The 26,455-nt window shown below is 42.7% G+C and overlaps 1 protein-coding gene across 8 annotated transcripts in view; it reads right to left on the bottom strand.

Moving 5' to 3' along the window:
- Positions 1 to 26,455, bottom strand: part of PSD3 (pleckstrin and Sec7 domain containing 3) — a 137,776-nt gene that overhangs the window by 59,134 nt on the left and 52,187 nt on the right. For 6 of the 8 annotated variants that reach the window (XM_072360364.1, XM_072360362.1, XM_072360361.1 and 3 more), the window contains one exon: positions 2,752 to 2,795. In XM_072360364.1, coding sequence (XP_072216465.1) covers positions 2,752 to 2,795 — 44 coding nt within the window. Of the gene's footprint in view, positions 1 to 790; positions 1,020 to 2,751; positions 2,796 to 12,880; positions 13,256 to 26,455 lie in introns of those variants that run through there. The other 2 variants (XM_072360367.1, XM_072360365.1) reach the window with 2 other exon arrangements.

Genomic DNA, 26,455 nt, shown 5'->3' with positions numbered 1-26,455 from the left:
CACTGTAGTAAGTATGAATTTTCACCAATGATTTCAGTGATTTCTCCTCACTACTTTGTGCTTTACTTGTGATAGAGAAAATGAACCATAGTACAACAGACAGGAGAACTCTAGAATGGTATTCTGTACAGAAGAAATATGGAACAGGATAAGAAACAGAAAAATCATAAATCCGATGGTTAATTTTCCCATACTGCTTTTATAAAGGCAGACAGGCAAGAGGAAATAGCAAGTAATCAAAGTAAATAGCAGAACACTTCTTGGCAGTTTTATTGTGAAAAGTAAACAAAAACTTTGGGATCTGGAGGAGAGTGCTCTCCAGATCTACATTTACTCGATGGATTCAGGGTCTGATTCATTTGTTTAACAGATCATGGCAAGTGATTCACTTTTAATGTTTTGGAGAACTCAAAACTAGAACAACTGCAGAAGAAGAACTGCAACACAATTTTCTCTTCCAGAGCTATATTCATGTTCCTTTATTATTTATTATAAATTTGTTTATTATTTATCTTACTTATTGTAAGAGAATATTCCTCCTACAGAATGCCTGAGGAAATAAATGAGGAGCACATTTGCTGATTAAGGTGCCACTGCTGTTGACTACAGAATTGGGATCAGTGGTAGCCTTTTCTCTTAGTAGGCTTAGGACCAGACTGTAATTCTACATGAAAGGGACAGTGACCCATTTAGGATGATGATATGTCTAGCTTGTAACTACTGAGATAAGGATCAGGTGGCAGTTCTACCCATCACACTCAACATCATTAGGATCCCTTGCCTAAGGACCTACTGACGGTCATTAATCCACCAATAATATACTGACAGCAACGCTCTTAAACTGTTGCCTAACTCATAAATAAGGGTCTTAAAAGTCTCAAGGTTATTCTTGCTAGTGGAAAGGTGTTTCTTCATCACATCAGGGTCACAAGGCAGCTTATCCTGAGGTTTTGCAGCCCATTTCCACATTGCCTTACTTCTCTGCCAGCCAACTCCATCAGGGAAAGCAAACGGACAGTCTTTGGAAAGGACAAAGAAGATCATCCTCAGTTCTGTCACAGCAAAACTGATCACATCTCTTTCCCACCCACTTCTCTCCTCAAGAGAAAGTAATGTGTCTTTTCTGTTCAGCTCAGGCAGTCTTAAGGCTGTCTGGAGGTACTTTACATCAGCCAAGAGATTATGTAATAGCGAGGAGAGACATCTTCACACACCTCTTCCAGACAGACCTCTGAGGCCTAAGGCTAAAGGTACTACCTCTTTAGCTTTGTCAAAAATTAGCTTCACTTCTCACCATATAAAGTAATTTTCACATCAGTTCCAGCATACTTCTGAGTTGCTTTACATCTATACCCCAAAGTCTTATTTAAGATTATGTTTTTCCCTTCTTCTAGTCTGTTTTGCTTTTTTTTTTTTTCCTCAAAATAATTCATTATCAAGAGATATGACTGGGCTATGTAAATGCCAAAGGAGTTATTGCCTATACGAGACCAGGCTATCTCATAAATCACCTTGACTTAAGCTAATGGGAGCAGAGCCGGGTGTGAGCCAGTTCCTACCTGGAAGCCACCCAAATGGATTGGACACAATATGGTCTCCTGCAAAGAGCTGAAAATTCTGAGATCATGAAAGTCATACAGCAGATTACGCTGGGTCTAAAATATCTATGATGGTGTCCTGCAAAGAGCTCTGATGTTGTGAGAAGTAAGGCTCATAAACTCACTCTTCTTCTTATAAGACTCATTAGACAATACATTTCTTGGTGACTTTCACTACCAATACAACTTCGTCATTATCCAACAAGCTTCCAAACATGGACTGCAGTCTTAGTTGGGATTAGCAGCCCCTATTGGCCTGGGTTTATGCCCTGACAGGAGAGCCAATTGAAAATTAAAAACTTCAGGAAGACCAGAAACCAGTGGGCTTGCAAGATTTGTGGCAGTGTTAGGACAGCTAGCACAAAAGATGTATAAACATGTAGTCTCAGGAAGGTGAGGCTTCAGGTAGGTAAATCCACACAGGCAAGTATTTTGTACAGCCAAAATAAATAAATAATTCCTCTATTTTACACCAATATCCACTGCTCTTCAAGAGGCAAGATCTAAAGCAGGTTCTTCTACCCATTGCTGATACACCCGCACCACATAAGACCTAATCACAGAGGAATGTTAGTTTAACATGGTCAGAAACAGAAGCTCTTTCTTATCGATAGTATTTCAGCAGTTAACATGTGTTAGCCTGTCACAAGTAGCTAATATCAGCAGATATCAGACTGTTCAATTTATCATCTTTTGTATCAGGTTGTTGTCAGGTTATCCATATTTAATCAGAAGACAAACCAAGACAATAAACCAACAGCAGGAAACTCAATCCAAGACCTGTGTTTCTATTCAGTGGTTCTGACACAGTGTACTGAAAGATAAAGGGTGAAATCAACATCTGTTTTATTTATGCAGTCATAGGACAATGGAGGATTTAATTTCTCTCTTTTCATGCTGCAGTTTCCTACTAAATGAAATGTCCTCTTTCCTTACAAACGCAGTTGGCTCCTATCACTAACTCTCCCCTCACTGGAGAAACTGATGAGGCAGTATTGCCAGGTCATTCATTAACAGAAAAGCAAACTCAGTGCATACACTGGCTATTTTCAACAGGCTTTGGAGCCTACTCAGATACTGAAATAGGAATTATAAACAGATTACTACATGGGTACTTTTTAAAAAAATTCTAAATCCCATGCAGTATACTTACATTGCCCATTCAAGCTTCTCATTCTTGATTGAGTTGTAGAGGGCCTGCAAAGGGAAAGAAAGGAGATATGATTATTTTTACCTCTGCTACTCATACATTAACACGCTAATGAAAATTATTTAACTCTGCCAGCAAGTGATCAGTCTCTGATTAAGAACCATATCTGCTTATGGTAAGATGAAAGTCTTGAGCAGAAATTGAGAAAAAAATAACAAAATGATGGGCTTGAGAGTACACTTACTTTCTGGAACAGGATCATTTTATTTTTTATTTTTAAATAATCCCAAAAGTTTGCAAAATCCATGCAGCTAGGGTCCTACATGTCACTACAAAATTTGAAGTCACATTTCTTTCCTGCTAAACCTAGTTAGACTTTTTAGCTGTTGACATTAATAGGGACAAGATTTCACTACATGGGCTTTCCCATAAAAATATAACAGGATAACTATACAAAGCCTCTAAACCTCAGAGACACCTGAATACTTCCCCTCATTCAGATATAAATACATTTAATTTAAGTGTAAAACACAAAATAAACTATATGCTGTTTTTCTATTTGAAGAACAATGTCTTAGACTGCTATCTGCTAACAAAATTACTCTTTTACATTAAAGGACAGAAGCTGGTAGGTTTGACAACAGGGATCGCAATTCTGTTGTTGATAATCAGCCTACAATGAAAAGGGAGGGTGAATTAAGCCTGGGAAGAGATCAAATCGTTGAGACAGATTCCTTTTGAGAGGAAGGATGTACATCATTTGGTTAAGAATATCTGATTCCAGCTCTTCATTAGATGATATATACAATGGATAAAAGCCTGCAATTACTATAAGCTAATGGATTTGTTCAAATAGGGCACTTGACTCAAGTGAAGTATTTTGGTATGGAATGTCCCTGATTCTCACACTTATAATCCACATTTGTGATTTACCTTATATACACAGCTAGATTTACTCCCTCTGGCACATAACTCCTACACAATCTTGAAATATGTTAATGTGTAGAAGAACTGTTGATGCACATGATTACCAAAAAGTAGCACATCAAGTACGAACAAGCCTGAAAATCACATACTATAATAGCTATGATATGCTCAACAGAAACGTTAGCACTTAAACAGTCTTAAGTCTGACCCAAACCAAAAATAATTTGGAAGACTACAGAGTTGAAGCCTTGTGCCTTTATCACAATGGAATTCACAATGGCAATCCCATGAACATATTCCACTGCTCATCCTATGATCCACTGACTCCTTTCCATATATTGAATGATCTATTTGAAGATCTTTAATATTCAGCTTTGTGAAAATCTGGCTTGCTTGAACCATATACAAGTAGGTCATACACACTAGTAAAACTTGCTGATGCTGCGCATTTAACAACTTTTAGGCACTGTGTGCCACAAAAGTAGGTTTCTCAAGAGCAATGGAACAGATATGACCATCAGGAGGAATCATCCCCCATGCTGCTCACACTAGTGGAGAGGTTCCCACCACTAAAGGCTTTCCTGCGCTACCCATAGCAATATGATTAAACATTTTCAACTCTTGAGTGCTCACTGTCTATTTATCTAAATCTTACAAGAATCCGTAACCCAAAGGCAAAGAGCCACACCAAGGTGAAGGAAAGGGATTTGCTGGCATTTTGGGGGCAATTTGCTTAATATTTGGATGTGAGTTAGCAAGAGATTGTAAGGATACTCTGCAGGCAAAAACAAACTAACAAACAACAACAACAACAACAAAACACAAGGGGCTTACATTTCTCCTACCATGCAGCTAGCAGTCTTGAAGAATTACATGCACTTCCATTTTTCTGCATAAGCAGAAAAGCAGCACTGACTGCCTGGGACTGCCCAGTACTTTAAATTAGAAGCCACAACACTTCCAATGATTTGTTATTATTTTTGACTTAGCCTTTTTGCTCTATTACTATTAAAGCATTCTCTATAGTTCAAAGACAGAAAGCTATTTCTCAGTACAAGGCGAAGAGACAGAATTTTCCCCTGCTGGCTGGACAAGCTTTGCAACATAGCCTGCCCTCAGGTATTAGAAATGCCTCTTGTTGCTTTCTGGCCTAAATGCCGGATGGGGTCACAATGCCCGAAAATGAACACTTGCCCTGTGCGGTATTGCTTTTTATGGATTTTGCTGCTAAGAAGGTCTCTAAGGATCACTGCAGCCAAAGAGCAGGACACATAAAAGCAGAACTCCAGATCAGTGAAGGAACAACAAATGCCCCAGGCTTTTGCCTTGTGGAAAGTGACATGTGTTTGTATCAAACTTTACATTTGAGCCAGACTCCATTTTCCTTCTTTAGAGAGTAACAGACACCAATCCAGTCATATGGCATACACTGGAAAGAGGACAGTGTCCCCCACAGAGCATCAAATACAACCTCTCAGCAAGTCTCTGCTATTTACAGAATGGAAGAGCACACCCCAGAAAGTATCCATGGCCCAGGCAGCTGTGTGCAGAGCATGTCCACTGAGACCTTGGCGAGCAGACCTCTTAAGGGATGGTGATGCACCCTCTCTCAACCTTGACCCCTCAACCCACCTCTCTATCAGAGACTGCTGTGCATTGGCCACTGGATGCATGAGCCTTTTCATGCTGCTTTGCATTCTTCCTCCAACACTGCTTATGCATTAGCATATTCCCATTATCTACTGGGCTTTCTCGTGACACAGAGATTACTCTCTTTCTCTGGTATTTTGCAACCAGTAGCAGACATGAACAGCCCAGCACCTGCTCTGTCATTTCATGGCTGTTTCCCAAGACCCTGATTCAGACAGCAGCTCTTTTCAGCACACATCCCTCTGGAGTATGATTAAATCAAACGAACTTGAACACAATTGCTTAAATGCTTCACTAATTTGCAACAAAGCTGATCAGAAATTATGGTAGGGACATGGTTTTTACTGTACTTGGCTAGATGCAAGGATAGGTTTTACAAATTCACTTCTCTTCCTTATTCTCTAAACTTGAATATGAAGAAAAGACCTTGATTTAAAGCACAGTTGTAACTTGACAACAGTTGGAGCTTCTTACCTGCTAGCCTGGGAAGTGTTTGGCTGATTAACCACCTAAGCCAAGAACAGGAGGCTGAACCACAGCAGGGAATGTCAGAACTAATATTTCACTGGTCTCACCTTCCAAGCTGGACTGATACTACTTGGAGAGACTCTTGCTCAGCACCCAAGGATACTGTAAACAAGATCCAGACCCCAGCTACCAGCTACTCAGCAGTGTCCAATATCACTGCTTTACCTCCTAAGCCATATTACAGACCCCAAAAATCTATGGCCTAGAGTTTTTCCTTTTCTGAGAAATGCTGATCTCTGGGTACATCATACTCAGCACTTCTCTGAGCTACCTCGGGAAACAAGAGTAGTTTTCAAGGGAGAATAAGAAATTGACTGATGTATAAAACAGAATACTACAAACCATTCTCATCTCCAAAGCTGTTTCCTTTAGCTACAATTTGACCCTTAACAGCTTGTAGTGTCTTTAAAATAAATAAATAAATAAATAAATAAATAAATAAGAATAAAGGGTGATTTATTTGTTCATAAACTGGACAACAAATGTGGACTTCCTTTTAAAAAAAAAAAAAAAAAAAAAAAAAAAAAAAAAAAAAAAAAGCAGTAAGCCTATAGATAGCTCCATGAGAAGTCACTAAGTTCCATCCTCAATTACCCTTTGGTGGGTAAACTAGAAATCTAGATTTCAACGATCTCTCAGCAATCAGTAGCTTTATCACAATTGGAAAGAGAAGCAACACTATGCAGACAGCCCCCCTGAAAACTCCCGTTTATTTACAAAGCTGACAAGAAAAAAACAAACATAAAAGGTCACTTTGTATCATTACCTTCCTCAAAACCCCGTCACATGCAAAAAACACTGAACCCATTTAAGCAGGCTGCTCTTAGCACCTGCCAGCTGCCTGCTGTGCTGTGAGTCAGTCTCTGCATGCAAAGCAGAGGAAGACACAACCAGGTGCACACACAGGGACAAAGACGTAGGGAAATGCAAAGGTACTCATCATGGTAAACTGTTTAGGTAAAAACGCTTGGCCAGTAGAGCACAAGGAAATGAATATCTCTTGGGGCACTGTGTGAGTCCTTCCTTCAAAAGGCCAAATAAGATAAGCTCTTGAAGCACAGTTTCTGTAATTGCCATAAGGTCACACTTGCATGTATCCAGAAAAGCCTGTTAAGAAGAAAATACACCTCTGGTACTTTTTTACACCTGCTTTGTGCATGAAGGGGAAAGCCAAAAGCAACTAAACGGTCAAAAACAAATCCAACTCTGTAGAGTCAGAATCACCCATATCTGTTTTTTGTTTTGTCAGGCTCTCTGCTTACATCCAGTTTTACTCTGATTTCTGCAGTCATTCCTGGGCAAAAACCATCTGATCACTGCAGGAAATGGAAACATAGCATATGGAAAATATAGGTGAGCTGATTGGTGGTAACCAGCATGGCTTCACCAAGGCCAAGTCATGTCAACAAACTTAGTGACCTTTTATGATGGAGTTACAGCATCAGTGGATAAAGGAAGAGCATCACAGTCATCAGCTATGTGGAACTGGGCAAAGCATTTGACACTGTCCTGCATGACATCTCAGTCACCAAACTGGAGAAAAATGGATTTGATGGGTGGATCGCTCAGTGGATGAGGAGTTGGCTAGGTGCTTGCACTCAGAGTTGCAGTCAACAGCTCAATGTCCAAGTGGACCATTCCAGTGACAAGTGGTGTTCCTCAGTGATCAGTGCTGGGACTGCTGTTATTTAACATCTTTGTAGGCAACACGGACAGGGGGATTAAATGCACTCTCATTAAGTTTGCAGACAATACCAAGCTGAGTTGTACAACTGAAGGGAAGCAGAGGGAAGGGATGCTACCCAGAGGGACCTGGACAGGTTTGGGAATTGGGCCCACGCCAACCTCATGAAGTTCAACAAGGCCAAGTGCAAGATCCTGCACCTGGGTAGGGGCAATCCCAAGCATAGAAACAGGTTCAGCAGAAAATGGCTTGAGAGCAGCCCTGAGGAAAAGGATTTGGGAGTGCTGGTTGATGAAAGACTCAACATGAACAGGCAGTGTGTGCTTGCAGCCCAGAAGGCCAACTGTATTCTGGGTTGCATCAAAAAAAGTGTGAGCAGCAGGTCAAGGGAGGTGATTCTGTCCTGCTCTGCTCCCTTGAGGTCTGGAGCACCTCCCTTACAAGAACAGGCTGAGAGATCTGGGGCTTCAGTCTGGAGAAGAGAAGGCTATGAGGGGACCTTCTGACAGCCTTCCAGTACCTGAAGGGAGGCCTACAGGAAAGCTGGGAAAGGAATTTTTATAAGGGAACATAATGACAGGATGAGGGAAAATGATTTTAAACTGAAAGAGGGTAGATTTAGACTAGACACCAGGAAAAAAAAAAAAAAAAAAAAAAGTCTTTACTGTGATGGCTAAGATACTGGAACAGGCTGCTCAGAGAGGATGCCCCCTCCCTGGAAGCATTCAAGGTCAGGCTGGACGGGGCTTTGAGCAACCTAGTCTAGTGGGAGGTGTCCCTACCTAAAATAGGGGGATTGGAATTAGATGATCTTAAAGGCCTCCTCCAACCCAAACCGTTCTATGATTCTATGAGATGCACCAAGTGATCTTTACAGCTTCCATCAGATGCTCCAGCTAGGCAGGAGATGGAGGATGAAGCTGCAGCTGTGTTCTTAGAGGCTGGCCCATGTCACCCTGCAGCTACTGTCACAGGTCCTGTCTGAGGACATTTCTTCTTCATTTCAGGCTGGTAGCAGAATGATTGATTTCAGGTGGACAGGTCAGCCCCAGGCACAATTCTGGACAAAGATCTCCTATTCCAGCTAGCTAGGGCCAGCTAGCACTGGAAAAAGCAGTCTGTGCATATCTTCAGGCAAGACGAATTCAGAAGCATCTCCTCCATCTGTCTCCTTTGTGTTCCATAGGTGAGAACACAGTGAAACTCACTCCACTCCCTTCCAGCCTGCATGCCAATTTAGCTCTCTCACTCATTCAGAACCAATCCATCAGCTCTACCCCAATGACTACAGCAGTTAGCCAAGCACCAGCATGGCTCCCACCATACACCATTTACTGTAGGAAGAAGCAAACACTAGAGGAATGAAGTAGATTGCAGAAGCAACAAACACCAAGCATCACAGATGTCTACATACAGTCCTGACAGGTGTTGTACTTAACATGCCAGCCCTTTGGACCACAGTATCTCTCAGTGTCACTACCTTCTGACAGGTTTGAACGGACTAACATATGTTGCTATATGTAGATGTATATACCTTGAAGGGTGACCCTCTCCCAGAAATATTAGCTGCATTTGATCTACATTACTACATTCACCATCTCCTATTCGCTACCTTCCCTCAACATTCAGATCTTTACATTTTCCTCTCCCTCCATGCATGGATCTGTAATGCCTAGTGAGATAAGGACTCAGAACACTGAGTGCCTGAAGCATCTTGCCAGCCTCAAAGTCTGCTCATGTCCAATGCCTTATGCATTTCCTCCTTCCTGTCACAGGGGTATAGCGAAGATGCCAGAGGAGTACCCCAAGAAGCCCATAGGTTAGTGCACAGCAAGGCACGTCTGCTGATATCACTCTTGATTTTATATTCCACTGGTTTGTACAACAAACATTATTCTAACAAGCCTGCATACATTATTCATAAAACAGCACAGAGCTGTTCAGCAGCATATGGAACCAATGAATGTTGTTTTGGTGTGGGTGGAGATAGGGTTGATAGAAATGTTTTAGAGAGAAGGAAAAGAGATCATTTCACCCAGGGAATTTCAAGTGCGTCACCAACTGGAGAACATTTCTAAGAGAAACTCCTCTGTTAAAAAATCTGGTTTATGTGAAGAAGATGGGGAATGGAGGAAGGAAAAAAAAAGAAGAAAGATTGTGTCAGATACATAATCATAAAACAGAAAAGGGTGGTTAGCCAGGGCTCCCAAGAGCCAAGAAATTAATGCCATACAAGAAACACTTCCTCTGTAATCTTGACACAAGGGGGTTGCTAGAAAGATTTGTCCTGTACTAGCTGGAATGCTTCTTTAATTATACTGGTAAAGGCAGCATAATGAATTATTAAAATGAACAGAAAAAAAGCTAGAGCAATGTTTCTTGATAGTGAAGCACCCACACCTCTAATATCATGAACTGTTTTACTAGACCTGTGCATTTGCAGGCAGGACAGGTACAGGCACTCTGCAATTCTGTCCATGACTGCAGGAAATCAGCGTCTGTCAGGAGATGAGATTGCTGAGCATGCTGGATCACAATGAAGACCCTGAGGTCCTCCAACTCCTTTTGCCTGGAGGCCGGATTTGACACTACTCTCTGGAGAATAAGAAAACATCAGTTTACAATATTCTTTTCACAGGTTCTCTTGCTGGCCTGTGACTGTGATACCTACCTATAATGTTCACCCAGCACGTACTACCTAGCGAAGCCCATACGTGCTGTGTGTTCACAGAAACATTTCCTAATTTTTTATGGAAGATGATGGGTCTTTGGGCTATCTGACTTCTTTGACACTGGCAGCAAGCAGATCTCACACACAGTCACCACACTCATGCCTTGTTCACACTGGCTGGAGCACAAGGGTATGTAATACTCCCTAGAGTAGCAAAATAGACTGTGATGTAAGTGCAAAGGCATCAGTGGAATATAGTTCTGGGGCATAAATAGATTAAATCTGTCTCTTATCCCTGGCAGCTAAAACAGTTACAGAAACAGGTCCTGAGTACCATAGTTCCTTTGTACTGGGAGCAGTTAAAGTACAAGGTGGTCCAGACAAAGGGGAAGGCATGTCCAGAGAGGTATGACGAAGAACAAGCTTGCAAACCAAAATCTTTGAGACGGAAAGGATCAAAATGGTACCATCATTCAAAAAATAAATAAAATAAAATAAAATAAAATCCAGCCTAGAACTGAAGACATTTTGTGAGAGGTGATGTACAAGCATGTACACATGGACTTCACTGATTAAAAGACCTCCTTCACAATGGACAAAGGCAGTAACTTCCAGTGATACAGCAGTTGAGAAGAGCTAAAACTCAACCACATATCAAGTCCCTAAATTGGTGACACCTGAATAAAATAGTTGGTCAGACAAAGAACAGCAGGAAGAATGGATCCATGGAAGGAACAGGGCTGTCCAAAATTACACATCCAATCAGTGACAGAGCCAAAAATACAAACCTCACTTGCAGTCCTGTCTACAAGAAATGTTACAGCCTGTAACAGGGACAAAAGCAGAAAAACAGACAAGAGCAATAAACCCATGCATGCTTATCTTATCAGCTGGGCAAGTACCACTGATGGGCAAGGAAGGAGCCTTCTCAGCCCTCCATAAAACAGCCTTTACAGGTTCTAGGTACTTCAGAGATACAAACGTCTTAATATGAAATAAGGAAAGAGAACCACAAACAAAACCTAACCTGCAATATACTTTAAAGCACTTGAGCCAGAAGCTCAAGCAGCTGTATCCCTCACCACAACCTCCTATTCTCAGCACTTAGGAGGAAGAAATGGGAATCCCACAGAGGGATGATCACCGTGACCACTACTGCAGCAGCAGCTATCAAAGTGAGACATCACCCCTGGGAGAAAGTCTCCACTCTGAGGACATTACACCATGTGTACACAGTAGACATTAAGCCTGTGACAGGAAGCAGAGAGGTACTGAGATTAGGTGGCTCACTCCCATAGGCAGAAACTTTGTGTACAGAAATCCTCCCAGCAAATAGACTAGAATTATTCTGGTACCTGATGTGAAAGCGTTACAAGAGTACGGTACTTGCAAGATCCAGCCCTTATTTTGGCATATGCCAAAGCAGCAGTATTTAAGTAGGAGACGCTGCATCAGCAACAGACCAAGAATGATGATCATGCTATCCCTCTGCCATAACCTCTACTGTTACACTGTTTCTTAGTTATGGTGAATATGTCTCTGGAAACAGAAATTCATAAAACAAGACTGAATAAAATATCAGTTATTTCTGTGTGCATCACTCTGATTAAAGCCCCGCAGTTAAGCCTCTGAAACATCATATAACTTGCAATCTAGCAGAGTGTGATCTGCCAGGAACTCATACACAGCATTAAGAATGTTTTCATGACAGCAGAGGAGGTTTCTCTCAGGACAGATAGAGGATTTAGAGAAGGGACAGTACAGGCAGATCCATGTGCATGCATGCTTCTTTGCATGTATGCAGACTCAAGACATGGTTAAACATCTTTATCTGTTTTGAAATACTTCAGCCTCATTCAGCATACCTCACCGAATGATTTTATCTTTTAATCCCGAACAATCAATTTGCAGAAGGAAACAAATTAGAGGCATATCTGGTTACTGCATAAAGTTTATCCAATCCTTAGAATCACTGAGCATCTCTGGGAGGGAGACAAACATTAAAGCTCTGCCCAGAGGTTCCCAGGTACCCCTCAGTAGTGATGGAATATGGAAAGAAGCAATGCTGCGTGAAGTGGGGGTTGTTCATCTCAGAAGCAAACGACTGATTTGGGCAAGGAAATGCTGAACACAACCACTGTAGCAGCTGAGCATAGCCTGTGCCACTGACAGACAGGCAGTCATGTATATGCACATAATTGATGCTTTCCTAATAAATACTTGATGGCAATGTTTAATCATGCATGCAAGTAAGAGGACGTTTTTATCTAACATCCATACCTACTATAACAGAGCTGCAGAGAAAGAGCAAAAACTATTTTTCTTCAGAAAATAATTCCCGTTAGATGGATAATCGCAAGGACATTGCTTGCTAACTCAGTCTCCTTTCCCGAAGCTCCAATTAGCATTCAGTAGCAAGTTTTCACTGCTTACTACTGCACCAAGCTCCGTGACAGGGCATTCCTCTAAAACCCAACCACTGCCACTGCACACATCAGACCTTTTTTCCACTTTTAGTCTCTCCTCAAGCCCAGAGATCTTTCTGACTTGACAGCAACTCCGTGATCACTGCAGATTATTCAAAGCCCTTAATTCCTGCAGAGCATAACCTTCTCGACATCATCACCTCCATTCTTAGCAGACAGAAACACTATAAATATTCAGTTATTTACCTTGCTTTCTTTAGTAGAAAACTCAGAAGAGTTGGAGATTTTCATAGATTTTGACCGATGGGATTGCCGCCAGAGGGATTCTTCTCGGGAGTATTTCACTGAACCTGTGGCTCTCACCCGGACTTTGCTGGTGCTCTGAACACTGTTAACTCCAATCATTTCCAAAAGTGATGGGATGGGATGGGGGAGAAGAAAGCTAATGGCACTTGCCAATCCCCTGCAGAGGTTTTGGAAAAGGTTGCGTCTGGAGAGCCCGGGCTCAAGCAATCAGTGTTTGCTTAAAAAGCACTAGGCTGTTTCCTCCAGCATCTTCAGGCACTCTGTTTGGAGCCTGCCTGATTGTTCCAGGCATTGCTCACGTCACTGGATAGGGGGGAAAAAAAAGAAGAAGAAAAAAAAAAAACAACAGAAAGAAAGAAAAAGGATGACAGAAACTCCACCCCTGCTCCACTCCCCTCTCCAGCACAGACGCCCCCTTCATACACACACCAACGGCAAGGGAGAGAGGAGGAGAGAAAGATGCTGGAACAAATGCCAGCATACTAAGCAAGAGATTCATTTTCAGTTCACACAGCCACGCTTCTCTGCCTGCAACAGCCTGCCATACTCATTACTGTCTGAAATAACAAAGGATGCTGCAAAAAGAGTGTTTAATCACCTGCCAGCTACAGGCTTCTGGGTGTTAGAAATAGTGATGGGTTCCCAAAGCACTGGAGGAACAAGTGAAAGCCCAGAGCATCATGATGAAGTCTGGGACACACACAAGCCCCATGGAGATGCCCCCATTTCATCCATTCTCAGTGAATTTGTTCAGCAACCCAAAGTATTCTCAATCCTTGGCCAGGGCCTCTCACTCCAGCAGGGGTTTGGGGAAAAGAGATGCTTTCCCCATGGATCTGCAGCAGGGCTGAGAGCAGGCAGATGCAGGTCCAGCTCTCCCCCTGACATTACTGGCAGCTGTGACCACATCATTCTGCTAGAAAAGCATATCCTCCAGCGACCAATCCTGCTCACGAGCTGCACCTTGCTCCTCCCCAGCAGGAAACCTACAAGACTCCGTGGCTGTGGGGCAACTGCCAGCATCCATGTGCGCAGCTGGCGCTGCTTGAACCCCTCAGTGGGTCAGACATGCTGCCAGCACCTAAAGTTGTGTTCTCCCAGGCATGGGGTAAGGGGAGGCCGGCAACAACTGCAGCCAGTGCTGTCACCAGGGTGAATGTGCTATATAAGGGAAAAGAGAGATGTTTACCTCAATGTTGCAAAAGCACCATCATTTCTGGCTCCTGGAGACCCAGAGCGCAGCAGACTGCGCATTGCCATGGCAACATGCTACGATAAGAGAGAACTAACTCTACTATGCTCAGCATGGGGTCACAGCAGCTGACGGACACATGCTGGGACAGGTGGAGCATCTCCTACAAGTGCCAAGGCAGGAGCAGTCAAATGGGACATCATCCCAAACTCTAGAGGGGGAAGCAGATTGTTGAAAAGGCAGCACGAGGAACCAGGACGCAGGACAGCATGAGGACCTCACCCTGGCTAACACGGGCTTTGGCAGCCTGGCCCATGACAGGCAAGGCCAGGCTAGAAACAAGGTCACAGGTCTGGAGGGCCCCAGAACCTGTTGTCACATCATAAGGCACCTTCCACCACATGCTCAGGTTCTTTAGAGAAGCCCACAGATATCCCTCGTCCTGTCTTCTCCCCAGTGAACCAGCAGCCATGCCCCAAGAAGCCAGGCCTTACAATCACTATGTTACACACTCACATGCCAGGATGACTGTACCAAAAGACAAGAGGCCACTGCCCTGGCACAAACACCTCACATTGAACCACATCTGTCAGCTCGGTGGACAGCCTCTAGCCTTGTCTCATGCCCAAGTCCCACTCAGATTCAGCAGAGCCAAGCCAAGAGCTTGCTTAGCCTCCATCCGTGCTGCAGTACCCAGCAGCAGATGAATTGAGTGGGTGTTTTACATAGTTACACCCTCCCAGCCTCCTACAATCAGGCCTGAGGGGACAAATGACCAGACAGCCACACGTTCATGGATGCGTTTTTTTGCTTGCAGAAGACGCCATTCTCTCCCTAGTGTACACCAGCAGTCACCCTTTGCTCACATTATACCAGGGATACTATAAACACAGATGCTCACTGCGGGCCATGATTGCTTTGGGCAGTGCTGAAGGGCAATGGTCACTGAACCAGGGAACAAGGAATCAAAGTATCAGAACAAAAACACTGCGTGAGAAATTTCTGATTCTCCACAGGTCCAGACTTTGTCCTGCTTGGCTACCAACTTTCCCCATCTAGCAAAGAAACAAAATGCATTTACATTTCCATGACAGTCTGGTCTAGAAAAGGCCATCCCCATCCCACACATAAGCATCACGCTGCAGATGACCTCCAGCCATTCTACACTAACTGACTTTGCAAGGTAGGCAACAGGAGACCTTTCCACTCTGGCAACAATCAAATGCATACTCAAAGCTACTTGCACCACTTCCCAGAAATCATTTTATGTTACTTAACCCAACAGAAATTATCCACTGTTAGTGCAAAAGCTTTTTAAAGAAAATCTCCTTAGTGGAAATACACTGCAATCAAACAGCTCCAGAAGAGCGAAGCAGCAGGTCCCGACAGGTGCTACAGAAATGGCCACAAATCACTCCCTAGCGTACCAACCCCCTGCCCAGGCAGAATATTCTTGTTCCCAGATTTATAAGGCCACCTCCCCAAGCACCTTCAATGCATCTGAAATAATTATATTCCTTAAATACCACATGCAGACCTAGGCCAATGTGCAATTTGCAGAGCAATTTCATTATTAAACACAAGCTGGACTGAATCACCGAAACATTTCTCTTTCCTTGCCAACATCAAGAACACCTAAGTGCTGCAGTTCCCTATCTAGCATCCTCCCAGCTAAGGTTAGAAGAACCTCAGGCAGGATGGGAACCTGAATTTACAGGGGATCACATCTGGTTTAGCTGTAAACAAGAAGTAGTCCAAAACATCAAGGGTGACAGGTTGCCTCCTGTTCATTTTTTTTTCCTCTCACCTCAAGACAGAGCATGAAAAACACCTGTCGGCTCTGAAACACAGAGAGCTCCTTGAGACAATGCTTCTGAAGCCTTAATTATCTTTATCCTATGAATTCAACTATTTTATCAGGGTCCCCAATTTTCATCTGTAAATTTTAATACAGTTGTATAGTCCTGACTGAGCAAGGAGACCCCTGTACCAGTGATTTCCTTTAGGGAAAGATCACTCTTGAACACTAGAATTCCCAGCATTTTAGAAATGATCAAGCACACAGGATTGATTTGCATCTGTAACTGAACAACAGGAATTTCTGAAGGAGAAAAGAAGTGGGTTGTTGATGTGAAGGCAGAGAAAATAATTTCTTTAAGGAGAGACTGGTAATGCCTGTACAATACCAGCAAAAAAATTAAAGCTGTCTGCACCCAATGCAATCTCCAGTTGAGGCAAGAAGCTATGGTCTTCTCTTTGATCAGAGATCAGCGAAAGAGTTGGTAGCCAAGGAGCAGGACAGAGATGCTTGGCTGGCACTGAGCCAGAACAGCATGGTGATATCACTTGGATGACCTTAAGGGCAGTGACCCTATTCGTGGATACCTTCTATCAGCATCTGTAACATGCAAACCCTAAGCTTGAAGGTGAACTTGAAACTTTGGGCTAAAGCAAATGAAGGTAGGGTGGGGACTGGGAGGCAGAATATCTACTATTCTTCCCATTCCACTTTTTTTTTTTTTTAAAGCTATACAAAAGCTTTTCACTCGTCACAAGCACTGTAGCAGACTACACCAACCATGTAACAGGCAGTCGTGCCAACTTACTGTGCAATAAACACTTTCCCATCTTTTCTTCCCACCAGTCAGGTTTCCCTGGCAGGCCAAATTTACTCAGTCCTTCCTTTGTACTCCTAATGTTATTCAACAAATCAAAAACAAAAGAAGAAAAGCTATGGAATTCAAAGTGAAATTTAATACTAGCTTTTAAGGACCAAACCCAAGGACTGAGCTATTCTGTCTGAAGAACTTCAGTGTCCTTAGACAAACCCACAAGAATCCATTAGTATCATTTAAGCCTGATTCCAGTGACAATACCATCAACAAAAGCTAACAAACAAAACACGTACACACATCAATTACCTAAAATATACTCTCAAGAGCCAGTAATCACATATTTGTGCAGCACAGGAAAGCAGCAGTATTTAATACTGCTTTTATATACTGCTGTTTGTTAAATAAACATTAAATCTTTCGTAAAAAGATTGCTTTTCTTCTTCTTTCATGCCTGTTTTTTGTTGTTGTTTTTTTTTTTTCTTCCCTCCAAAAACAGATGTAGAGGGGAAAGTTAATTCTACTGGTTAACCTACTTAACCAAAGCTCAACAACTGATCAGTGTTGACATTATTTAACTGACACTGCAGTGATATTAAAATAATGATTTCTGAGGTCCAATAACCAAGGGGAGCTGACAACCAAGATTAAATCTTAATGTCTCCCACTGCAATCCCTGTTAATAGCAAAAATACTGGAGCAACAACTTTGTTTCTAAATGCATAAGCAATCAGGTCAACACAGAAACCCAACTGTAACAAGTTTTACATATGGTGACAGAACAATGGACGTCGACTGAAATTTTCAAAATTACTCACTGAATTATCCACCTATTACCCCACAAGATAGTTCTGTTTTCCACTATCCTCAGGAGATTATCAACTAACATTTACAGACACTGAAGTTTTACCTCAGTGTCAGCAAAAAACATTTGTTGACGTCCTCAAGAAATAATCTTTTGCAGGTCATATTGTAGTACTTATGGCATACTCTGAAAGAACCCCTGGAGATGACTCTGATTTCTCATACAATACGGAAAGTAATCCTTACAATAGAAAATGGTCAAATTACTACAACCTAAAAGGCTATCCTCTGTCAGCTAAGCTATTGTAAGTGCACGAGCATGTACTTTGAGACCACCTCAACCAGGAAACAAAGCACATAAAGTCACAGTACCATAAAAAAACAACCATTGTTCCTATGAGCCCACGAGGGTAACTTAAGATTGTATGTTTTACATTATACAAGCAAGCTAAAAGCACATCTGTGATAGGCTGACTTGCAGTCACAGATGGTAAGGTTTACCCACTGGCTTTTTACATTACTAAGTCACTAAAAGCAGGCTGAGTGATGAAACCATGTTGGCTGATGGGGATAACCAGTCAATTCTAGGACTTATGTTTCTCAGAATCCATGCTATATCTTGAGCCAAAATAAATTGTTCCTAAGATGTACTGCCTTGCTGAGAACAATGGGAGAGCACAAGTTTAATGGAAAAAGCTCTTTTATAATAACAGAAATAATAAACACAATCCAAAGAAACCATGCCCTCTTTACAGTGATTAGCATTACAAGCGAAGGGATGCAGTTACCCATCTTTAGATTCTTCACAGCATATCACAGAACAGCTCAGCATTGTGGACTGGGGTCACACTGAGTTCCTTGGTCAAGCAGCATAGTCTTAAGAGGAAAAAAGTTTCTCTTCCTGCATCATTTTTTTGGGAACTAGAGTCTACTGCAAATATGGCTGGCAGAAATGAATGGAGACATATAATGGGCATCAACTCACAGAGACCACCAAATTCCTTAAGTTAAAATGTAGCTACAGAAGAGAGCAGCATCCCAAGGAAATCTAGAAATCTCTACCCCCCTACCTCCCTCCTCCCTCCCCCCCGCCCCCCAAAAAAAAAAAAAAAAAACAACAAAAAAACACACAACCAAAAAGAGCATTCCTAAGTGGCTGTAACAGAACCCCCCAGTAAGGCAAATTGAACACAGTTGCAAAACCATCAGCCACAAACAACTCCTGCAGAGAGCACACTACAGCCAACAACTTAAATAAACCCCTCACCACTCAGCACTCTCCTGGGGACTGCATTAAAAAGCAGCCCTTCCTCAGTGCCTCTTTGTGATTCAGACAGCAAACACAAAAACAACAACAAAAAAATCCAGGCCACTTCCAGAGCCACAAAAGTTTCACGTGGGTGTTGCCTGCACTGCAAGCCTGCACTGTGGAAGAAGCAGCCCACAGAGGATAAACAGGAACAGCCTCCAGCATCCCTGTCTTCCACCAATGCATACCCCTATGAAGGCATGTCTGGCTTGCCTCAGCTGCAGGAGCAAGCCAACACAGCCCTCACAATGCCTGCCAATGCCAATCGGTCAGCAGGGCAGAAAACATTTGTCTTGGATTTTCCTGGTATTTTTACTGGGACCTTAGAACTATGTTGTCAACCAAAGAAGTAGGACCTCAGACGGAAACTAGATGTTCCATTTAATATCAAATGAAATAAATATTATATACACACACACATATATAAACATACATAGAAAGTGGCAACATAGAACATTTGCCTGAAAGGAATCAGGTATCTAGGTCATAGAGAAATCTCATGTCATTGCCAAAGTCTGATGACTAACAGAAGGTAGGAATATCAAAGATTTATGGCAATAATTCCCAAGCTGGTGGAAGCAATGTTTTCTCCTTTTCCTTTTACTTTTTTTTTTTTTTTTTTTTTTTTTTAAAATGTGGTATAAATTATATTCCTACTCCTCCTTCCCTCAAGTTGCTGTACAGAACTAAAATTTCAAGCAGATCAGTGGGTGGAAGATCAAAGAATGTTTTTCAGAATTTGTTTTCTACCTACATGGAGGTGGGAGTAATATGTCATAGGGACCAAAATGTATGTGTGACATTGTATTAGAGATTTCCCAGCTCAAAAAGAGCCTAAAATTCTTTCTTTAAAGTGGCAGAGCACAGCACTGCTGAAGACTACCATTCTGTATCCTTCACAATGACAGCACAAGAAATGGGAAGCTCCGCACAGAAACATTTGTCCTTGAGGGCTGCAAAGCATTTTGGTTACACCAGAGAAGAACTGACATCCTTGGCTACCCAACAGGATGGAAAAGCTAAACAACAAATGATTCACTCGCCTGATCAACTTGTACAAGATACTGCTGAGACTGCCTCCACGGATGAAAATCCCCTCCTCTCCCTCCCCAGCGTTCATTAGGAGCCTGGTATTGAGCCATGTAATTGCAGCTAGTCCTAACAGAAAACTCTTAGCCAACTGCTTGGATTTCACTTCTTGCTGACACAGAAGCCTGGTGGGCTATGTGAAATCTCCTGAATAACAATCTGAAAGCAGAGATAAAAGTCTGAAAAGGAAAAATACTTCAGAGAAATGCAGGCCATGAAAGTAGAAACAGACCCATCTCAAAATACCCACTTCCTAGCAAAATAAGCAGTGCCTCACACAACCCCCAGACCACACAGAGGAACCATCAGTCCTGCATCACCATTGCAAAATTTTACATTTTAAGGCCATTTGAAAGTTTCACCTTCCCTGCTCAGAGGCAGAAAGTCAGTGGAGAGCATTTGACTTCTTATTATCTTATGTTGCTTTCCTAGATGTATACCTGAGCTTGTTCGGGAGAAGAATATAGCTTTTGGGTTTTCAATATTATATGATTATATAAATATATAATATTTATATATGATTATATAAATTCCTGTAACACAAAATAAAACAGATGTGCATGTCGCCTTGGGCAAAGGAGTGTCAGAATCCACGTTGATAGCAAAACTTAAAGCAACGTGCACATCACCCCAACTTGGCTTAACTGACAGTTCTGCAGAGGCATGCTTGAGCTGGTAACCATCCCTACAGAGGATAAGCTACAACACCCATCATCACATGCTAAAGCAATCAAAGCTTATCGCCGCAGGAAGGTCCTGACTGAGGATAAAGGAAAGCAAAAGCAATCCAGGTGTTCCCTTCAGCCACTGTTACTGTGGCTCTTTGGTGATTGAAAGGAAAGTATGTTTTCACAAACAACTGTTAAAGACGAGGATTAATGGTTTTATCCTGCGTTCTCTGACTTCTATACTGGATTAGACTCGGGTGTATCCTAGCAGCTGAAAGAGGCCTTCAGTAACAGATTTTTCATTTCAAACATAAGAAATGGCTGCCCCAGGAACAATATCCCCGCAGAAACATTTTAAAAAGGAAAAACTTCAATCTGGAGTGGAACCAAGGAGGTAAGTCCTGATTCCTGCCAAGCGGAACTCTGGCTCTTCTAGCAGAGCACAGACATTTTGTCCCCTCGGCCCCCACGCTTTGCCCACAGCTGCACACTGCTCCAGCAATAAACACTGCCCCTTCTGGCACGCTGTTACAAACTCTCTTCTTGTGAATTTATCTGGCTCCCTTTTCCATTCAGCAACAGCAGGAGGGTGGAAATTCTTTGCTGAAGAGCCTTAGCCACAAAGTGGAATTGCAGATGAACAATTAAGAGCATTCGAAGCAGTTTGATCAGTGTGATTTCCTTTGAGTAAACAAGAGAGGACAAGAAGTTAGCTTACTGATGCTTATTCTTCTCCAGCAAACACCTGAAATGATGGGAAAGGATCAAGCAAGGTGCCTTGTCTTTTAATTGACTGTTTGCTTTGGGTGATTTTTAAGCAGGGAAAGAGAGGAGAAGAGATAGGAGACAAAGACTGGCAAAAAAAAAAAAAAAAAAAGTATTCCTTAATTAAAGTACAGGGAACTGACAGTAAAATGAGATAAACTCTACCTTGCAGCTTCTATAGGAAATTGCATATCCCAAGAATCCTGATCAAGAATTAATATCATTTAGGAAATTAAGGGAGACTGGTTCTTCAGAAGAGAGTGCAGCACCAGTGACTCCCACTTAATTTGGTCACTTGATTACAGCTCTTTTCTGGGAGATAAAGCCCAGCCAAAAATTCAGCCTTTGAGAAAAAGCAGCTATTCTATGCAGGACTGGAGTCTTATCTCCATCAGCAGTCCCTACTGGGACAGCTCTAGCCAAGCATCCCAGCCCCTTCAGCTTGGTGAGGCTGCCTGACATCCTGGATAAGAGTCACTACCTCCACCAGAAGACATATGGCCAGGCACACCTTGTGTTCAGTGTTCCTCCTCGGGGACAACACAGCCACCAGAGCTGGGAGCAGCGGAGGTGTTGCAGATGTACAGAAATGAAGGTAGACTCCTAGTAGCTCCTTCCAGCACAACCCATGCAATTGTGTCACAACAAACTCCCATGATTCTCCATAAACAAGTTATCTTAGTCACTCCAGATGCCAAGGACATTTAAACATATGCGGACAACACAGGCAGGTGGTAACTTAGCACATGGCCTAACAACCAAGTATTTTTCCTACAGTGGAAAGCATCACACAATCTAAGTACTGCCTAACAAATGCAGGAATCCATTTCTTCAGAAATGACTCTTCGCACACTCTGTGGGATTGGGTTGCCATTTTTCTTCGTGTAAGAAAGCCCTTGTTACTGCTCCCCTGTTGGAACAAGATGACAAGAAGAAGATTCAACGACCATCATTTTACCAGCACAGCATTAGGTAGGACCACACTGCCTGTGGGAAATGAAGCATGGCCAAAATTAGACTATTTCCAAGCCACTCACATGAAGTGGAGGAAGACAATAGTTACATAACAGAGTACAATCAGCAGAGATGATATGACTGTATCAGGTTAAAGCTGGTGTGAGCATGAGGAGGAATTAGCCTGCAGAAAGTTAATCCTGCAGTGTAGGCAGGAGATTCCCAATATTCCCCTAGAGTGACTTCATTTCCCTTCAAAGTTGCAGGATACAAACAATGGCCTGCCTTTCTTCAGGAACAAGTGAACAGTGATCTGGTAATGGATTTCCTCTAGCTAACAGCCCACATATTGGATGCAGTTGTTTTAACTGCTTCTGATGCATTCAACTCACCTTCACTAATGGAGGTGCAGAATCTCTCCTGCTTTCATCACCTTCCGCAGCAGCGTTTGCAGTAGCTAACCTGGGGTTTCAGGCATATTTGCTTTGAAGATATTACTACTGTGTCTGAGTTCCTTTGTGTTTTTTGGTCTTGGTAAATTCTGTCACTTGTTTCCATCTGTAAATTCTGATAACTATGCCATTCACAGTCTGCCGTCGGGGTAAGCACTGAGCCCATCCATACTGCTGCACCAGTCAGAACATGGGTAGTCACAATTCTTTGTACTCACGAGCCCTTGCACTCCTTCCAAGGCTTAGACTCACCATGGCAAAGGGACCTTTGCTACAGAACAAAGCTGAAAACACTGCTAGTAATTCAGGAATGCGTTGCCCGGCTTGATATATAATAAAATTATTTGTATGCTTGGAGTGTAACAGCTCAGAGTCAAAGGAAAGGAGTTATAAAAGGTTTTCTTGACTTTGAAAAAATTCATTTCAATAACCTTAGTCTGCCTGGATTTAAAAGGCTTGATTCACCTTTAACACCAGTCAGCCCCACAGAGATAGTTCTGTGACCCAGTGAATCACAGCTTGGGATGCTGCTTCTTATTTACAAGGAGTTGCTCTCACTTTGAAGGTACACAGGAACCCTGGATTAAGTATAAAATACAACACTCAGGTCTACATGCACTGACAGCATGTAATGAAAATCAGGCTACTATCTCTTACTTCTGATCTTTACTAGCAGCTCATAGCAGATTAATGTGTGACAGACGGTCAAACCAGAACCAAAACAGAATATAAGGGAAAGAGCATTTGTCTGTCTGCCTGGCAAAGCACTGAATATATGAATACTGCAAGCAGATCCCATGGGGAGAAACACACTATAAATCAGAGGTTTGGCATACTTGCCACTATGGATCCCAGCTTTAAAGGAAACCTCGGATCCAACAGAAGGAGGGAGAAAAAAGAAAAAAGAGATGAGCCGTTGTGCAGATGGGTGTACAAAAGTAAAACCATTTTCACTGTTAATGAACAGACAAAAAGACACACAGTGAGTGAAACCATATTAGCATTTCTCATTTCCCTGCTATCCAGAAGAAAATCCCCATTCCCAAAGCACTATCATTGACACTAAGAATCAAGGTCTGAACTACAAGGCCTGATGGTGTTTACCACAGTGGCCTTACTGTTGGGAAAAAAAAAAAAAATAATAATAAAATAAAACCAAGGTTGGGTCCTTCATGGGAATAGCAGGGGGAAAAGTGCAATCAGATCTCATATCCAAAGCTTTCTGAAGCTGATCATGCATAAAGGAGAAGTGAATCTCCTCACATGTTCATATATGCCCACTGAAAGTCTTTTTTCCTGTTCAGACAAAATAAGCACCCAGGGCTACACTTTGGGCTCAGTGGAACTAAGGTCAACTATAGCGACTGATCTGACTCCTGCCTGCATGCCCTCTGTGTTCTGGATAGCTCAAGCAGGATTTGCAGCCCTGACTGACTGTATTAAGCAGTCACCAGTTCACAGAATCACAGACTTGTAGGGGTTGGAAGGGACCTCTAGAGATCATCGAGTCCAACCCCCCTGCCAAAGCAGGCTCCCTACACCACGTCACACAGGTAGGTGTCCAGGCGGGTCTTGAATATCTCCAGAGAAGGAGACTCCACCACCCCCCTGGGCAGCCTGAATTGGACCCACCTCAAAAACTGCAAGGCAACTTCCAAGGCCTGGATGAATGGCACTTGCAAGTCACTTGTTAAGACCTCTCCCCTCTTCTTTCAATTCCAGCAATTTGCTCGGGGGATTGGCTGTGCAAAGACTTCGTACAGTGGTGCAATGCTCATCTCAGAGCCACGAGGGGAATGCAGGAGCACCAGAGGCAGTAAAGCACAATTACTTCCCAACCACATCGTGGGTGCCAGAATCTCGCTCCCGCAGGGGCACACTGCCACCCTGTGGAAACAATCCTTCTCTCGCAGAAATCTTGAAGAGCTGCACAGAATCAGCCAGCAGCCTCAGCTGCTTGTCATTAGCTGTCCTGCTAATGCACCAGCAAGCCAAACGTGCTTCAGCACTGTGCTGAAGCAGGGCTCTGTGAATTTAATTTATTGACACTAATGCAAATTTAATTTCAGCTAAATCTTTGTAATCATACATATAGTGTCAGGGTAGCTGCTGTGGACACAGTAATGTAGCAATTGAAATGCACATTTACTGGCACTTACTCTGCTTCCCTTCACCAATAAATTAGTAGAACAAGGGACAGAACATCTAGAATATCTTCAGACAAGTCAGATGACAGACCAAAGCTGGGTCATCTGTCATCTGTCCCCAAAGCATCAGGGCAGCATGCAGAGAAGGGCAGAACATCTCAAATGAAGCAGGATGCTGAAAACCAGGTTTCTTCCATCCTACTGCCTCCAGTACATCTTGGGTCCCATTCTCTTGCTCTCAGTGGGCTGGCAAAGAGACACTCAGCCTCAGCACTAGTCTGAAGGTCAACAATAAACACCAAGATTCAGCCCCAACTGTGTACTTCTGTCAGCAGGAAAATAAACAGCAGGTGAGAATCAGTGGAAATCTCTCCTCAGTACACTCTGAAGGTTATTTAAACACAGCCTGGAGACCTTTTTATTCAATAAGGGCTGCAATTAGCTTGCAAATTAATCTCAACGCATCTCTCTATGACAGAGTAAGAAATGAACTTCCGTGAAAAAAAATTAAGTGATGCTACTGACAGATGAGCACTGCATTCAGATTTTAAAGATAAAGACTTGAAAACTAATAACAACGGATTTGATTTTACATTCCCAGTTCCTTACAATGAATCACAGAAACACAGAATCACCAAGGTTGGAAAAGACCTCCAAGATCATCCCATCCAACCAGACACCTACCACCAATATTTCCCCACTATACCACATCCCTCAGTGTAGACCCACACAGTTCTTGAACACCTCCAGGGATGGTGACTAAGCCATCCACCTGGGCAGCCCGCTTCAGCACCTGACCACTATTTCTGAGAAAAAATTTTTCTTAATATCCAACCTGAACCTCCCATGGTGCCATTCCCTATCTCTAGCTAAGCAAGAGAAGAGGTCCACCTCACCACAACATTCCTTCAGGCAGTTGTAGAGAACAATAAGATCTTCCCTGAGCCTCCTCTTCTCCAGACAGAACAATCTCAGCTCCCTCAGCCGCTTCCCGTAAGACTTATGCTCCAGATCCCTCACAATTTTGATGCCCTTCTCTGAACATACACCAAAGCCTCATGTAGTGAGGGGCCCATACCTGAACACAGTACTCAAGGTTCAGCCCCACACAGTGCAGAGTACAGTGGGATGATCACTTCCCTGCTCCTGCTGGCTTGCAGTACACTTGATACAAGGCAAGATGCCACTGGCCTTCTTTGGCCACCTGGACACACTACTGGCTCATGTTCAGCCAAGGGTCAACCAACACCCCACTGGTTCATTTTTGCCACAAGCTTGTAGTGCAGGACCCTGCATTTGGTCTTGTCCTCCCAGAAAAGCTGGAGAAACTGAAGAAACTACCAACTGCCATAAAACAAATTCTGCTACTTATGGTTATGCAGGCCCGTCTGCAATTCACAGTAGGCCTTACAAAACCCAAAGAAGAGGCAGCAGCTCTTTTGATTTACTTCAGTAGGCTGTGGGTCAGATCTCAGATGCAGCAACCTCTCAATTATTATTTCCATTACCAAAAAAAAATTATG

This window comes from Excalfactoria chinensis, chromosome Z (genome assembly GCF_039878825.1).
Source record: "Excalfactoria chinensis isolate bCotChi1 chromosome Z, bCotChi1.hap2, whole genome shotgun sequence".
Classification (NCBI taxonomy): Eukaryota; Metazoa; Chordata; class Aves; order Galliformes; family Phasianidae; genus Excalfactoria; species Excalfactoria chinensis.
The sequence above is the reverse complement of the archived record's forward strand: the minus strand, read 5'-3'. Positions and strand labels throughout refer to the sequence as shown.